The sequence below is a fragment of the Rhizophagus irregularis genome, chromosome 6 (assembly GCF_026210795.1).
Source record: "Rhizophagus irregularis chromosome 6, complete sequence".
NCBI classification, from domain to species: domain Eukaryota; kingdom Fungi; phylum Glomeromycota; class Glomeromycetes; order Glomerales; family Glomeraceae; genus Rhizophagus; species Rhizophagus irregularis.
The window spans coordinates 692296-709719 of NC_089434.1; the positions used below are offsets into that span (position 1 = coordinate 692296).

A 17424-nucleotide genomic window follows, 5' to 3' on the forward strand; every position below is an offset into this window, starting at 1 on the left:
GAGTTAATTCTTATATAAATATCTAGAATCAAATTTTATTTTCTTACATTATTAATTGTTTTGATAATTCTTTTCTTTTTATTTTTAATATATCTCAATATGACTAATAAATCTTATATTCTTGCTTTAGAGGTTGGAACTGACCAAAAAACCTTAATCGATTAATAATCGATTAACCAAGGGCTAGAGATGGGAAAACTTGAAAAAGGAGCAGCTCGAGTATGGTTTTGGAGTCAGCTTATGGTTCCCAGCTTGGTTCGGTTCAAACTGACTCAAACCGATTTGAACAAACTTGAACCGACTTGAACCGACTTGACCGACTTGAACCATTTTTATCACGTGACATTACACAAATTTCCAAAAAAGGAAAATGTCACCTGCGAAAAATTTGAAAAATCATGTTGTACTGTATTCCGAAAAAGGAAACTCCTGTGCCGATCACTTAATTCCGGCCGGAATTAAGGATTTATTAAAGCCAGTTAGTGTTACAAAAAACTTAGTTTGAGTCACTTTAAGTCGGTTTGAGTCGCTTGAGTCAGTTTGAGCTGCTTGAACCGCTCAAGTTGGTTTGAGTCAGTTTGAGCTGCTTGAACCGCTCAAGTTGGTTTGAGTCAGTTTGAGCTGCTTGAACCGCTCAAGTTGGTTTGAGTCAGTTTGAGCAGTTCAAGTCGGTTTAAGTCAGTTTAGACTGAGCCGCTCCAAGTCAGTTTAACGGCTCTATTGGGCCGGAGTTGAACTGACGAGCTACTTCCCATTTCTACCAAGGGCCCTAATCGATTAATAATCGATTAATATTAAAATATTAAAAATTTTTTTTTTTGACCGCAGATTGCACCAAATTGTTTTTGATCATACATTTAGTTATAAGGAAAGTCTTATTTATTATTATTATCATTAAAAAATTAATACAAATTCTTCCAAGTTCGGAGAACACGTGACCAAAAATTCACAGCTCTGGGCCGCATTAGATAATTTGACCAGAATTATGGGTTGATAATTTTAATCGATTAACCGATTTTTGAGATACCTTAATCGATTAACTGTCTTAGTCGATTAATTAATCGATTAACCTTAATCGATTCCAAGCTCTATCTTGCTTCTAATGATAATGATATACTACATATTTTAAAAGTTATTAATAAGGATGAGAATGATAGAACTTCTCTTATAGATCATCCTGTACTTATTGGATCTCGTGCAGCTAAATGGCATATTCCACTTTTTCGTGATCCTAATGATTGGGATTTAATAGCAACGATTTCACAATCAATTTCATTTATTAATATAGTAATTAAATCTAATGCAATTTTTAAATATATAAAATTGATTTATTATCCGGGAAGTGGATTAAAAATTGTTGGAAAGTGTATTGAATCATTTTCATTTACAGGCAGAAATCATGGAAATCCTATCTTATTTAATATTGAACTTGTCTCTGATAAAGTTGATTTCAGAAAAATGAACCCAAATAAAAAAATAGATGATTTATATGATACTGATGATGATGATGATGATGGTAATAATGATGAGGATATTTCAATTTTTGAAAGTTTTGAAGATACTAAACCGAAAACAAGTTCATTGATGATTTTAGAATTATGTCATGATATTAAAGATAAAATAATGTTTCCATTGATATCAAGCTTTTTATTTATAGTTGCTCCATTAAAGATACTTGAAGCTTTAAAATCATCTCATATTAATTATCCATCTAATTTTCAAAATAATATTACAGATTTACACACATTAAGAGTTTCATTAGGTTATAATATAACTCAATCATTTTGCAGTCCACAACGTGATGAACCAATTGAGTTTATGTTAAAGACTCGTATTATGGAAACTGAAATGGCAGAAGTTGATTTATTTATGACTAGTAATAATGAGGAATTTTTTGATCATAATAATAAGCTCTCTGTACAAAGGCGTATTCCACATAATGATATACATGAACTTGTTAAATATGGTGAACATCCTATTTATGAGAGTTTAAAGATTGATAAGGTATAAAAAATTTTTTATTATTAATGATTAATATAATTATAAATTATGATACTAATTTTTTAAATTAATATATAGTCTAAAACATTGATAGAAAAATCTCTTTTTGAAAAGATTGATTATCAAACAAAACTTAATTGTGTGAAAGAGGAAGCAATGACTATTGCACTTGAAAGATATCTTATTCCAATGGTTTCCAAAAATACAGAAACTTCTTATAACCTAGCACTTGCTAGAATTTGTACTACATTATCTAAAGGTTGGTTTTGTCAATTTGCGATTGATAACTATCCTAAACTTTTAAATCTTGATAAAGATTTGTTATCAATTGCATATGATATAATTGATAAATATCCTTTAGTAGAACAAAAAAAACAACTTTCATCAATGTTTGATCCAGAAACTCAAATTATTTTTGAAACTATTAAACCTTATACTAAAGAAATTTTATCATTTGATGAAATACACTTTTATGATGGTCGAGTTAATAGAACTGGAATTGAGATTACTTCCCCAGTAGATAGATTTGTGTCAATTACAGCTATTGTTACAACTCTGTATATGACTAGTGAAAAACGTAATAATTATTGGTCAGCATCTGTCGTAATTTTACCTAGTGACGAACTAGAGGCTGTAAGGTAATATTCTAAATTCAATATTTACATACCTTTATTTTTGCTGTTTACGATATATTTATTTATTAATTTTTAAAATTTTTAGTAATATAGATTATGAAAGTGATAATGAAAGGTATAATATTTATTACTAAAAAAAAAAAATTTTTTTTTATAAACTATTATTAATCTTAAATTTTATTTTTAGTGGTGCATTTGATGATCCATTAAATATTCACCCTTATTATAATTTGGATGGAAAGAAACATATTAAAATAACTTCTAAGAATGTATTTACATTTAATTCATATAAAGATCGTATGATTATTAGGGCTAAATCAGCTGATTATGTTGCTAATAAGCTTAAAATTCCTGATGTTAATGGTGATTTATTATTTAAATATGTATTATGTTATTTAAATCCATCTTTCGAATCTTTCAATAAAATTCCACCACTTGGACATCATATGGATAAATTGATAGCTGAAGAAAATATTTCAAATATAGCTGCAACACAACATCCTTGGTATTCTGCTTGGATTTATGCCTTAAAAAATAAGCAATTAAAAGCATTTCATAGAAAATAGTAATAATTATTTGTTTGAGTAATTGTGAAGTTTAAGTTTATATAAATAAATTAGTATATTTTATTTTATTTTGTTTTAAATAAATATACATTATATTGATGTGTTAAGACAAATTTTTATTGTTGCCAAGACTATCTAAAGTTAATTATCTTCTTATATAAATACAAATTCAACAAAAATTGAAATAATGAGACCAAAATTCTATAATTTTTACACTTTTATTTGTAAACTATACAATGTCGAATTCTGATGATTTTTATCTTCTAACTTGTTGTTTTATATTATTCTATAAACCTCACTAATAATTGCTAAATTATTTGATTTTTAGATGTTCTTTCTAAACATTTTACGAATAAATATACCTTAATAAAAATTTAGAGAAAATTATTAAACAATGGAATTATAGATAGAAAATAAATTTAATTATGATCCTCTGATCGGCACGTTATTTATTTATCCATTTCTAGGAAATTTTGCAATAAAAATTAACTATTGATTAAACTATAATAGACGGATTTGAAAATTTGAGTAATTCAGAAAGATTTGCAATTTTCCAAATAAGAAAAACTTTCTTTTTAATTTATTCGTAATCTCAATATTATTTTTCATGTATAATAGTAATAGTTTTCCGAAGCTTTTTAAAATTTAATCATTTTTTTAAAAATCTTTTAAAATGAAAAAAAAAACCAATACTATATTATACTCATGATGTACTAGCAGGACCCCGAGCAATATATGTATAGGTAACAATATCGTTTGCTTAGTCACATGCTATTTTAGCCACAGTTAGAGGTTAGATTTGCGTAAAATTAATGATATTTTTTGCAAATGTCATATTTTTCATTTGCTTATTTTCACAGAATTTTTGAAAAGTCATATATTACAATTGCTTATTTTTTGAGTAAATTTGGTATTATTTAATAATGCATTATATAACATTTAACTATATAAGCGATGGTATTATACTAATATGCAAAAGTTAATAGGAGATGAAAAAAATTTTAAGATGGATATTTTAGCTAAGATGATATTACTATTGAAAAAAGTGAAATTGTAAATCATAAATGCGAGAAAATTTGATCAAATAATTTTTGTAAAATATAATATTATAAAGTCATATGGTTAGATTGCTTATTTTTGGGCAATTTGTAAAGTCACATGTTGAGTTTGCTTATTTATCTTAATAAAAACCTTGCGTAGAGCTATTATAAAAATTTTGACCTTTCTTGTTACCTATATATATATTGCTCGGGGTCCTGTACTAGCTATAAAACACATATTATTGTATAAATGGCAGAGGATAAATAGAATAGGACCCAGAAATATGGTTTGAGTCTGAATTAAAAAAATCATGAAAATCTTTCTTTTTTTATATAATTTTTGGTAATGCCAGTCAGAATTTTATTTATTTCCTATTATAGGGCCCCGTTAAAGTGGATTTACCCCAGCATCGCCCCAAGATTTCTAAGTAAAATTCCACCCCCACGTGACTGGTGATGTTTAAGGGGGAGTGAAAAATATTTTTTTCACCACTAAAAATTTTCTAAGTCCCCAGAATACTTATGAAAAAATGAAAATGGTGAGGTGTGACGCGGGGTGACATTTTATGCAGGTCACGTGGGGGTGAAAAATCTTGGGGCGACGCTGGGGAAGATTGCTTTAACGGTCCCCCTAAAAAAAAAAACTCTTTCCCCTTTTTCTTCATTTCGTTAGTTTTCCGCAGCAATTTTGCGCAAGTTCTTTTTTTTTTAGTTTCTATTTGAAACAACTAAAGGGAAGAGGCCCTAAAGGGCGCCTCGGGCATAAGGCGAGGTTTTATTGTTCTCATTATACCCATATTTAAGGGTTGGTTATGTTTTATTTCCCAAGAGCCAACGATTTTGCTCTTGCACCCGGATACGACTATACACCTGCTGGTCCTGATGACTTCATTTTCAACCATGATACTTCACAAACAGTACCTCCTACTGAAGATATTTTATTGGATACACCTTCATTTCATAACGACTTTGATGATATTAGGCCTTTCTCATCGCTGAACAAAAATTATATTTTTTCTACAAAATACGAAAAGTTCCACGTGACTCCACACCATAGAGCCGGTTATAACAAGATTTACAATTTTAGGCGCTCAAAAAGTTTCTTTTTTGAGCTGGTTGATCACTTACCAGATACCAATCAACTTCAATTGAAGATTTACACAAATGATTATCATATGTCCTCTAACCCGATTAATCACGATTCCACGAGCCGACTCCCTAATTTCAAATTTCAAATATCGAAACAGCTCACGCACTTTTTTTCAACACAAAAAGTTATTCCTCGAAGATTGCAAGAAAAATTTTTTACACATATTCGTAAAAAACTATTGGAGCGTTTGGATTTTATAAGATCACGTGCCCAAAAAAAAGACAAAAATAATCATATGACTAAAACTTTTTTTAATTTTTCGTATAAAAAATATAGATTTTACTTTGGAATTTACCTTCCATGTAATCATACTCACACAGTAGGTTTACTTCCCAATACTACTGCGACTTGCTCCATTCCGGTCCCTTTTACAATGTCACATCATCGTCATGCCTGCATCATCCACCATAAGAATCTTGTTCTATACTGTATCTCGAAGGATAACAAAATTCCTGACTCTAGTCTTTGCAAAACATTCAAAGATTTTCACGCATCTCATCTCTACAACAGATGGACTAAAAAGAAAATATATCAGAATTTTTCAAACCGATTGGGAATCTCTTTCACCACATCATACCATGCATATAGCACTAACGTCATCGCTACAAAAGGACTTGATTTTATTTATGGCAAAAAATATGGGAATCTTCAATTTACTCCCAGTTCGTCTCCAAAGGTCAAGAAAAGACAAGAAGCACGTTTTAATGCTTTGGTTAGGCATACCTTTCATAACACCAAGCTGGATGATAATGCGTTAACGGATGATAAACTCCAGGCTGCACGACGTCACAAATTATTATTTCAAGAAAATCAACGATTCACCACTCCTATCAAACACCTTCGATACAAGAAAAAATTCGTCGAACCATCAAAAGGTTGTTACACCTTTCCGATCCCATTTCCTGAATCTACGACTGTATCTGTGCCTGTTACAGTGGAGACAATTTGTAACGTTAGCTCTGTCGCATCTACATCACATGGTAATCCTATATCCCCAGCTAATATTAACAATTGGGAGAATGTACCTGAACATTATATTCCGTTAATTCCTCAATCTGCAATTTACGAAGGTGGTCGATTGAATCAACCTTCTCGTATGAAAGTCTGGAAAAAGAAATTACAACCACTTGCAGTTGGCAGTGATGGCTGGCTAGCTCACATGAAAGAAATCTACGATCATCACGAATCAATGACAGAATATCAACAAGGAAAAATTGATGCTGGAATACAATGGGAAACTACTCCTGATCAAGGCGAATATCGGAGAGATCTTTGCGATCTTATAATGCAAGTCACTAACAACAAACATGACTATGAAATGAAATTATGAGAAATCTCATCGTCAGTACCACCTGAAGTACCAATTATAACTGGACCTATTAAAAACAGCGAACGAAAAAAACGCGAAAAGCGTCACTCGCAACAATTAAAAGAATATGAACAGAAAAAACAGGAAGATACTGAAATCTTAGAAGACTTACGTTCTAGGGTTATCAATGAGGATGATATTTTTTACATCGAATATTATAGGAATGAATGTAGTTTGGCTTATCAGCCTTGTGCTATCATGGACGATAGACCGCTTAAATGAAGTGCCAGTGATAATGGCAATTTAGATACTCATTATGGTTATCATAAAGATAAAAAGGTTTGTATATTATCCGCCTCGAAGAATTTAGAAAACAGTTCATCTACTCGTACTGCTTAAGTACTCATTAGTCATTTTATATAACTCCTTATACATACATTAGTTTCTTTTTGTACATGCTTATTAGCATTTTTGTTCTTTTTTACGTTAGATTTTTAACAACCTAAAATAGTGTAAACCATTCCACCTCTTACAGTATTTACAGGTGGCAACCCTTGTGGTTGAAAGAAAAATACGGATTAATGCTCGTCAATTAATTGCTATTTATAATGCTTAGATCGCCACAACTTCTTATTATTTTGTTAGGGTTCTTTATATAGTTCATACTTTTTCTTGGACATTGGTCCCTATTCGGTAGCGGAGGGGATCAATCTGGTTCGATGGATTCAAAGAAGTTCGGGTCCGCCCTAGGGTGGATGATAGCTAGATGTAGGGTAGCACCGTTAGGTATATGTCCTGTTAATAGGCTATCCGTCTTCACATAAAATAAATAAATAAAATAAATAATTAACGGTCCCCCTATTATAGTAACCGACTGACATTATCATAATTCCGGCCCTGAAAAAATGCGTACAGCTCATAGTAAAAAATTTTTTTCATCACCTGACCCCTATATATATTTCTGGGTCCTATTGGAATAGCAAAATTTTACTTATTCCTAATTAGCCAGAATAAAAGTAATACGAACCTTATTTAGTCCTTATTTTATACTACTTGTTTTAAACTATGTTATGAAATTGATAGACTCTACTTATATCATCGTATCTTTTATGCGGAGCGCATAATATGAATATTATCTCAAAAAGTCTCCATTACGTATATATTCTAACTAAAAATAATATCATACTGTCAATGCAGAATTTCAATTTGTACCTGAATGGACGTTAAAAACAAATAACTTGTTTGGAGGAAGGAGTGGGACAAGAGTGTCAAGAAATGGTATTACATTATTACAAGATTTTTTTCATGCAGGTAATGCTGACAAAAGTGATCGGTACCCAGCTAGTGATCAGAACTCATTCATATGGCGGAATAGCGAAGTTGAATCCCAAAGATAGAAACAATTGAAAAATGGATTAGCAGATACTATTCCGTAGCTTGTAAACGTGAAACGACTGAAACGTGAAATGGCACTATGGCAGCTACTAATTTTAGATATATATATATATATATATATATATATACGTTAAGAGCAAAATCAGCCTTTAACACTTTTTTAGCGTCAAGAGCAAAATCACTTATGTTAAATAGCACGCACATGTATTTTAAATAAAAACAATATTTCAAAAATTCAACTTTATATATAGAAAATGGATATAAATCCTATAAATTGTAAATAAAGTACTAGAATAAATTAAATTTTAGTTTATTCAGAGCGAAATTATTAAAATTTCATGTATAGTGAATTTTATATATATAGTGTCACCGTTGGTAATCCACAGGTAACCCCAAATAAAACATAAAAGCGAACATAAAGATTTTTTTTTTTTGCCTAAAAATGTATACATGTTTCACGAAAAATTTTTTTATGATTTTTTAACACAATTAGATTACTCTATAAAATTTTTATTAAAATATTTTTGTTATATAACTATATACTAATTATATAACTGAACGGTCATTATGTAACTATAAGTAGTAAAAATCTACCGAAGATTAAATATAAAAATACTTACACATGGTTACCGAATTAACGAATTAAAAAAAAAATAAATAAAAATAAAAATTAATATGAAATTCATATAAATTCATTAAATTATAATATTTATGTCGTGAAATTGTAATTTAAAACATATAAACATTGTGGTCGTGACATTTGATGATCTTTATCAAAGAATTATGAAATTTATTTATTATTATTGAAAATATCATATTTAATAATATACACAATGTATACTAAATAAAAACTGAAATGTATTGTAAATGTTCAAATAAAAAATATGTTCAAACAATCCGTTGAACATAATATAATTAAAAAATTTTGTTGACGCAGCATCGATTTTTTTGGATGATAAATTAAATTTCGGCCAGAATTAAAATAGAAAATTTTGGTCAGAATTAAGTTTACACTCTAAACCCGGAAAATAAAATATCCTGCGTTGCAACTTGCAAAGCCTCTAACGTTAAGCGATACATCTATTTAATTAAAATTTATTACTTTTTAAATTTGCGCTATGCAGATCACCGATTAACGTTACATCACATGATTGACAAATACTCTGTACATCTTGTACGTGGGAAATAATTGGTCATTAAATTAAAGTTTAACCAACGAATATTTTTATTTTTATTTTTGTTTATATGTTCAATATGTTCAACATAACATAACAATATAATTTTACTCGTCGTTAGAATTTCTGCGTATCGTCGGTAAGGAGATAAGCCTCCAATGACGGATATATCCGGTCAGCCTTTATACTGTGTTTTGATGTTTGATGTTTGTCAGTACACGTTGTGCATGATCAACTTGTGTGGACAGCATGGCGGAAGAAAAATAAAAGAAAACATCATGTATAAAAATTATACATGTGACGTATGTTTTGTCTATCTATATTCCACGTTTAATTTCACCTTTAAATAGTAGAACCGAAATTTCAAATTTATTATTTGAAATTATTTGAAATTTAAAAAAAAAAAAAACGTTTTTTACGGTTTCCTAAAAAATTAAAAATTTTTATTATACATACGAATAGACAACTATAAGATTTACCTGCTGATGAAAAAAAAAGATTTCCGGATAAACATATTACAATGAAACTTCTTTTTATTCATGTAAATTAGGATTTTCATATTAATTATTAGATGGATGAAATCCGAAAATCCCGAAAACACTAATCAACTATTATCGATATGTACGGCGTGCATATGTTAATATTATATAATAAAAACTAATTATCTTTTTAATAATTTAAATAATTATAAAAAAACTTCTTTTAGTAAAAAAAAAAAAAAAAGAAATGAATGTTAGTAGTCAATAGAAAGAATAATTAATGGATATTATTATTTTCAGGGAAAATCATCGAAAAAAATAGATTTTAATTAAGTAAATTAGCCGATTTAGTAAAAATGAACCATAAAGAGTATGGTACGAAAATATAGTTTGTACCAATACAATGATTTGTTTTACCCCTTGATCGACAAAATTGAGTGGATTGGTTCGGCTTAATATCCTTCATAGTTCATAGGAGGGATAAACAAACAAACAAAATACAATCTAAAAACTTTTTAAAAGACAATGATAAATAATTTATTATAATTATAACTGATAATATAAGAAATAATTTAATTCGTTTTTATTAAATATTTTTCTTTTATTATTTAAAGTAATTTATTTATTGGTTCATAACAAAATAACAATAATAATAATAATAATATATATACCGTTTATATATATATAAATACGTTATCGTTATCTGTTATGATTATTCTATACTTCAAAATTTATCATTTATTTTTTTTTTCCCTTTTTCCTAATTTCCGTACTTTATTATTTATAAAAATAAATAACGAAAAAACTAATTTTATTAGTAACACGTGATACATTTATCGTAGTTTATTCGCAATTTCTGAGAAATTTGAGTTTTGTTACACGACATTTCGGGATAACTCCGTTCCGTATCAAAAACGTTTTAAATAGATCGAAACCTTTTTTTCTTTTTTCTTTTTTTATTTTTTTAATAATAAAAAAAAATAAAAAAATTTATATAATATGCCTCTTGTTAGAAAAGAATTTGTTAACGCAGCAATTAATAAAGCAATATCATTAATAGATTATAATATTCAAAATGATTTAATTAAACAATTTAAATTTATACGAAGAACGGTCCTAGCTGATATATACCTTTCAAGGGATGAAAAAACTGAAGCGATAAGAATAATGAATATATTATATAATCGAAATAAAATGATGAATAATGATGGAAATAGAAGAATTTGTGAATTTTGTAAATATGAATGTTTAGCAATATTATATTGTGAACATTGTCTACGAAATTATTTAAAATCAAGATTTTCAAATTGGACATCAGGAAATGATAATATAGATAATTTAATAAAAAAATGTCAACTAGAATCACTTGAACCTGAAAAAATAATTGAATGGATTCCATTTAATAATTTACAAAATATTAAATATTTACCAAAAAATGGGTATCCAGAAATTTATACAGCCGTTTGGATCGGTGGAAGTTATAATGAATGGAGTTCTAAATCACATAGATTAAAAAGATTTGGGAAACAAGATGTAATACTTAAAGGGTTGAAAAATGATGATATTGAAAGTGAAGGCTGGTTTGAAGAGGTTTGTAAATATTTTAATTGGACGTTTGCCGATCACACGAAATTGTGACGTAATAATATCGAAACGACGACGACACGACGACAGGTGAAATTAACAATAATTTTTTTTTTTATAGATTAAATCACATTTAACTAATAATCAAAGTCCTGATATTATCCCATGTTATGGTTTAACTCAAAATCCATTAAATGGAAGTTACATGCTTGTAATGAATATAATGGATGCAAGTTTAAGAGAATATTTACAAAAAAATAATAGTCAACTCATGTGGAAAGAAAGAATTCAAATTGCTTCTGATATAGTCGTTGCACTTAAATCTATACATGATGAGAATAAAGTTCATAGAAATTTACATTCTGGAAATATATTTTTTAAACAAGCAAATCAAAGATTTGGTATAGGAGATCTTGGATTTTGTGGGCCCGTTATAGATCAACCATTAAAAAGTATATATGGAAATCTTCCTTATATAGCACCTGAGGTCATTGCTGGAAAAGAATATACTTTTGCATCTGAGATTTATAGTGTTGCAATACTTTTGTGGGAAATTGCATCTGGACAAATACCATTTATAGATCTTGAACATGATCACCAACTTGCAACACTTATAGTTAAGGGTATAAGACCACGTATGGTACCAGCAATCCCTTTAGAATATAAAAATTTGATGAAACAATGTTGGGATTCTGATCCATCAAAACGGCCTGATATTAACAAACTTGCGGATAGAATAAGGGATATTAATAAATTATATCAAAATACATCAAATAGATCGGAAATTGGTGAAAATTTAGAAACAAATAAAACAAATGGCTTTGAAACAGATTATGCGAGCAAACTTTATCAATTTGAAAAGTTTCCCCAACCAAGAAATGCAACGGATGGTAATTTTACATATTATTATTTAATACCAACAATTAAGTATATTTACTAATAATAATATTTTTTTTTTTTATAAATAATAAAATAGCGGAACAAAAAGGTATAAATAAAATTAATTTTAAAAAAATCCGCGTTATTTTTATAAAACATATTTATAATACCTTTAAATTTTTCATAGCATTCGACAATAGATCGGCTCAGAAGAATTTACCCAACAAGAAAAAAGGAGGTATCTTTAAAGGTAAATTTTCATATTTTAATACATTATAAATAATTAATAAATACGCATCAAGTTTACATCTTAAAAATTTTTTTCTAGTTACCAAAATATTTAAAAGACGACCATCCCAAAATGATATTAATGAAAAAGAAACAACGAAACATCAAATGTATTATATTAATGGTATGTTAATATAATTTATTTTTTTATTTTATATATCAATAATTTTAAATTTTTTTTCCTTCTCATACTTCTCATAATTTACTGTTATATAGATAAATATAAAATAGACAATAATCCAAAGCTACATTTGAAGATTCAAGAGGAATCGACCATTCTTGATGTTAAAGAATTTCTTTATAATGGTACCCTGAATGTTGTTGACCTTAAAACTTAAAAAGAAGTAAAATTGTTTGATTTTTAAAAATTTTTTTTTTTTCTTTTTAGTATAAATTATTTTATATTCGCTAAGATTGATAAAATTGTATATTTTATACTATAAATTATTTATTATTGTTTTTTAATGTGAATATTTATTGTGATACTTGTAATAAATACATTTTTTTATTTGATTGTAATTATGAATTTGTGATCGGTATTATACCAAATTTATAAACTTTTTAATAAACTAGGAACATAACTCGCAAGTGTTACGTAATCTACGTGTCATATATTTATTTTGCATATTTCATATAGGTAGTGCTACATGAATCAATTGAATCATCGGTTGTGAAGGGACAAAAACGGGGTTAAAACAAATTTTGATAGTTCAGTACGGTAAATAGCCCCTCGCTACTCGTTACGACGTTACGTTCATGCCCGTTTGTTGAATCACGTGACAAAACTGACAATGGTGTGTACGGATTGATCCGTATTAAACCGAAAATCTCCGCGAGTTTGATTGTCGATTTGTGGATCGTCGAATTTCGGATAAAATATTTCCGAAACCAATTAGTATTTGCGCATATTAATAGTAAAAGCAAATAATTTTTTTTTTATCCATTTTTTCATTGAGCACTAAATGGTGAATTCTTAAGTGTTAAATCTATAGCATATTACGTTGCCACATCGTTTGTCATTTTGGTAAAATGCCAAGCGACACATTGTTATTCCAAATTATTTAACGCCTACAATATAGTTAATAAATTTTAAGCGTCAATTGAAATGAGCCTTTTATTGAATCATATTATTTGAATATAGAAAAATTATTTAAATTACCAACTAATAAGCTAATGCTCTAATAATAATAATCTCAGTGTTTAATTAATAATAAATGATATTATTTTAAATTTATTTTGTAAAATAATTAAAATAATTTAAAAATTAAAATCCATCTAATACAGTAGAAAAAAAAAAAATAAATACATTGTAATTTGTAAATAAATATTATAAGCATCGTTAATTTATGATCCATGAGTCAACTCAGAAAATGGGAATCTGACGTGGCATCAAATGAAAGCAAAAAAATTATGTGAAAAAATTATTTTTTTAATAAATAATAATCTATTTGAAAAATACTATGTATTAAAAAAAATTACTAATAATACGACATAAATATTATATATCTGAATAAAGTATTGGATTATAAGATTATTATTATACAGTATACTTCATCTTCATCTATAAGATAAAAATAATATAAAATTATTTATTCGTGGCTGTTGTATCATTTCTCTATTACAGTCTGAATATCAACACTTACTAAATAAATAAATATAATATAGTATTTTTTGCCTACCAGCTAAAATTCTGATTGCTTAATTCTATATAAGTAATATAACTAAAAGTTAAAGTTTCATCATTGATTCGGTTTTCCTTTTGATGATTAAACCGAATTTATTTATTTTTTTCTTATTCAAACTGGAATTTTTTTTTTTTGGTTTTTCTCTTTAACGGTTAAACCGAGATAATGGTTAAACCAAAATTAAATTTTTAAATAAACTATCGGGAACTGTGAAAACCGTATTTTTTTAAAAAATTTTTTTTATTTATTTTTTTTTTCTCTTTCCAGTTTTTGAAAATTATATTTTATATTTTTTTTCGTTCTCTCCAGTTTTTAAAAACGGTTTTTTTAAAAATTTTTTCAGTTTTGTTTTAAACCCAGATTTTTTTTTTAAAAAAAATTTTCCCTTCCTTTCAGTTCTTTTAAGACTGAGTTTTTTAATAATATTTTTTTTTCTTTCCTAGTCTTTTAAACCGGATTTTTAATTTAATTTTTTTTCCTTTTTTTCATCTTTTGTTTTTGTTCTTTTCCCATGGTGAGTTTATAATTTTTTTTCTCATTATTTTTTTTTTAAAAAAAAAATTAGAAAAAATTTTTATTTTTTTTTTATTTTTGGCTTTTTAGCTCAATACCTATTTTTATAATCATTTTCAATTAGTTTTTTTATATTTTTTGGGTGAAAAAATCATATAATTTTTTGATATTTGGATCTTGAGTTATTCCATGCTTCCATGACATTGACCATAAGATTATGTAAAAGGAAAAAATGTTTTAATAAATACATAACTAATAATAATTAACGTTAAGCAAATAAGCTTATTTTTAATTTTTAATTACCCATTTTCAAACCGTATTTATACATTGAAAAATTATCCAAGCTTTTTAATACAACAATTTTATCATAATTATAGTATCTCTTTCCATTTTGATTTTCAATATCCAAGATTAAATATATCCTTCAGGCCAATCAGCGGAATAAATTTATCAAAATCGTATATTTTTCATTATTCAAGACATTATGCATTAAACAAACCATTAAGCTGTGAATATTGTATAACTCTATCTCAATAGTTAATTTTTAAAGTTATGCTAAAAACATTTTAGTATTATAGGGATGACATTGACTTCTCATGCTGGGTATCCAAATATTCCATATAATTATTTCCTTCTAACTTCCATATAGATTCGGTAGTTAAAATTGTAACATGAATCTTTAAATAACAATTGATAAAAAATTATTACTATTTAAATTATATATTATTATTGTATTCATGCTTTGTTCTTAGAGGAACAGCCAAACCTTTTGAATATTTTTTTCCTTTTCAAATTTAATTGATTTTATCACGTGACTAAAGAATTTAATATTACGTCACTTACGTCACTTTTGATTTTTGTGGCACCCAAGTTTTGTGCACGTGTTAGGTGACACTTAAATGTCACTTGTTCCTTATATGGTGATGATCGACACACCTCCCGCTTTCGCTTTCGAGGAGTGCATTTTTGTGTATGTCTCTCTGGAACACCTAATGTCACACCACCTTCATGCCTTTAATAAAATCAGGCTACAGATATGATCTGCAACAACTTTATTCTTTCTAGTTTTACCACAACTATAATATAATAATGGCTGATAATAAATTTTTACCAAAATTGTCTCAAAATTTACTTGAAGTTTTAGACGACGAAGAATATTATGATATTACAATTGAAGTTGGTAAAGATCCTTACGTAAAATTTTTTCGTGCTCATATGGCTATATTAAATTATCGTTCTCCTTATTTGAGAAGAATTTTATCAACTAATAAAAAGAAAAATGATGGAACCATAGCACATATTAAATTACCGAATATTTTACCCGAAATTTTTCAAATAATTTTAAGGTAAGAAAGAATTAAACTAATTGTTATTTAATAAGTCAATAAAATATTTTTTTTTTTTTATAAACGTATTATTTTATTTTAGATATATTTATGGTGGAAGAATTTCTTTAGTAGAATATGATATCTTAGATATTATTAAAATCTTGCTTACTGCTAACGAATTAAGTATTCAGGAATTAATTCCTCATTTACAATCATTTTTAATTAAAAACAAAACGAACTGGATGGAACAAAATTTTAACTTGATATATCAAACGAGCTTCGAAAACAACTCTTTTTTGGGTCTTCAAAAGTTTTGCACAAAGTTAATTTCTAAACAACCAGAAAAAATTTTCAATTCATCTGATTTTACTTCGATTCCAGAAAAAGCTTTAATTTCTCTTATTCGGCATGATAAAGTTAAAATGGGAGTTCGAATTTGGGAACATGTACTTAAATGGGGTATTGCAAAAAATCCTGGACTTTCGTCAGATCCTTCAAGTTATTCAAATGATGATTTTAATGTTTTAAAAAATACTTTACAACAATTTATTCCTTTAATTAAATTTAATGAATTTACTTCTAGAGAATTCCTGAATAAGGTGTATCCGTATAAAAAGGTTATTCCCGAAGATCTACAAGATAATTTATTCAAATATTTTTTGGATCATGATTATGTACCAAGGAACAAATTAGAACCACAGATTATTAAAGAATTAAATACTAAGGGTATAGATTCAAATATTATTACAATTCAACATGCTGAATTAATCTCAAAATGGATTGATAAATTAGAGATTACAGATGAATTAAAGAATTCATATAAATTCAAATTAATTCTTCGTGGTTCTCGTGATGGATTTACAGCTCAAAAGTTTCATGAAATCTGTGATAATAAATCTTGTACTGTAACGATTATTAAAGTGAAAGACAGTAATGAAATTCTTGGAGGATATAATCCGATTGAATGGAAGAATGGTATTAGTAAATTTGTTAGTTATGGTACTACCAAGGATAGTTTTATTTTCTCTTTTGTAAATAGAATTAATATTGAAAATTGTCTTATTAGTCGTGTAGAGGATGAGGAACATGCTATAGTTTATTCGAATTATCACGGACCATCATTTGGCAGTGGAGACCTCATAATATATGAAGGGTATCAAAGAGCTTCTTTTAATAGAAATACTAGTGGCTATTGTGAAAAGAGGTGTTATGAAAAACAGATTAGAGAGACACCAGATAAATTTTCTATAGAAGATTATGAAGTTTTTCAGATTCATAATGAATAATAGATTAGAAATTGTGTGCAAATTATTGAAGATTTAGTGCCACTATATGGGTTCTATAAATTATTGATTTATTTATTAATAAAGTGGAAAAGAATTGTGTAAGATCAGTTT

General features: G+C 27.4%; 4 protein-coding genes across 4 annotated transcripts; all 4 read left to right on the forward strand.

Annotated features, from left to right (window-relative positions):
* Positions 1-99: 99 nt before the first annotated feature.
* On the forward strand, positions 100-3202 carry OCT59_025923 (uncharacterized protein; the record flags this gene model as incomplete). The annotated part of the gene is made up of 5 exons (XM_025311763.2): positions 100-132; positions 1087-2004; positions 2080-2639; positions 2722-2751; positions 2824-3202. The coding sequence occupies 5 exons, from the start codon at positions 100-102 to the stop codon at positions 3200-3202; spliced, it is 1920 nt and encodes a 639-aa protein (XP_025168540.2).
* Positions 3203-5054: 1852 nt separating this feature from the next.
* On the forward strand, positions 5055-6722 carry OCT59_025924 (uncharacterized protein; the record flags this gene model as incomplete). The annotated part of the gene is made up of 2 exons (XM_066142823.1): positions 5055-5275; positions 5669-6722. The coding sequence occupies 2 exons, from the start codon at positions 5055-5057 to the stop codon at positions 6720-6722; spliced, it is 1275 nt and encodes a 424-aa protein (XP_065992400.1).
* Positions 6723-12007: 5285 nt separating this feature from the next.
* OCT59_025925 (uncharacterized protein) lies at positions 12008-12839 on the forward strand (the record flags this gene model as incomplete). The annotated part of the gene is made up of 5 exons (XM_066142824.1): positions 12008-12224; positions 12311-12322; positions 12401-12463; positions 12542-12625; positions 12718-12839. The coding sequence occupies 5 exons, from the start codon at positions 12008-12010 to the stop codon at positions 12837-12839; spliced, it is 498 nt and encodes a 165-aa protein (XP_065992401.1).
* Positions 12840-15788: 2949 nt separating this feature from the next.
* Positions 15789-17313, forward strand: OCT59_025926 (uncharacterized protein; the record flags this gene model as incomplete). The annotated part of the gene is made up of 2 exons (XM_025321562.2): positions 15789-16045; positions 16128-17313. The coding sequence occupies 2 exons, from the start codon at positions 15789-15791 to the stop codon at positions 17311-17313; spliced, it is 1443 nt and encodes a 480-aa protein (XP_025168537.2).
* Between the last annotated feature and the right edge of the window lie 111 nt (positions 17314-17424).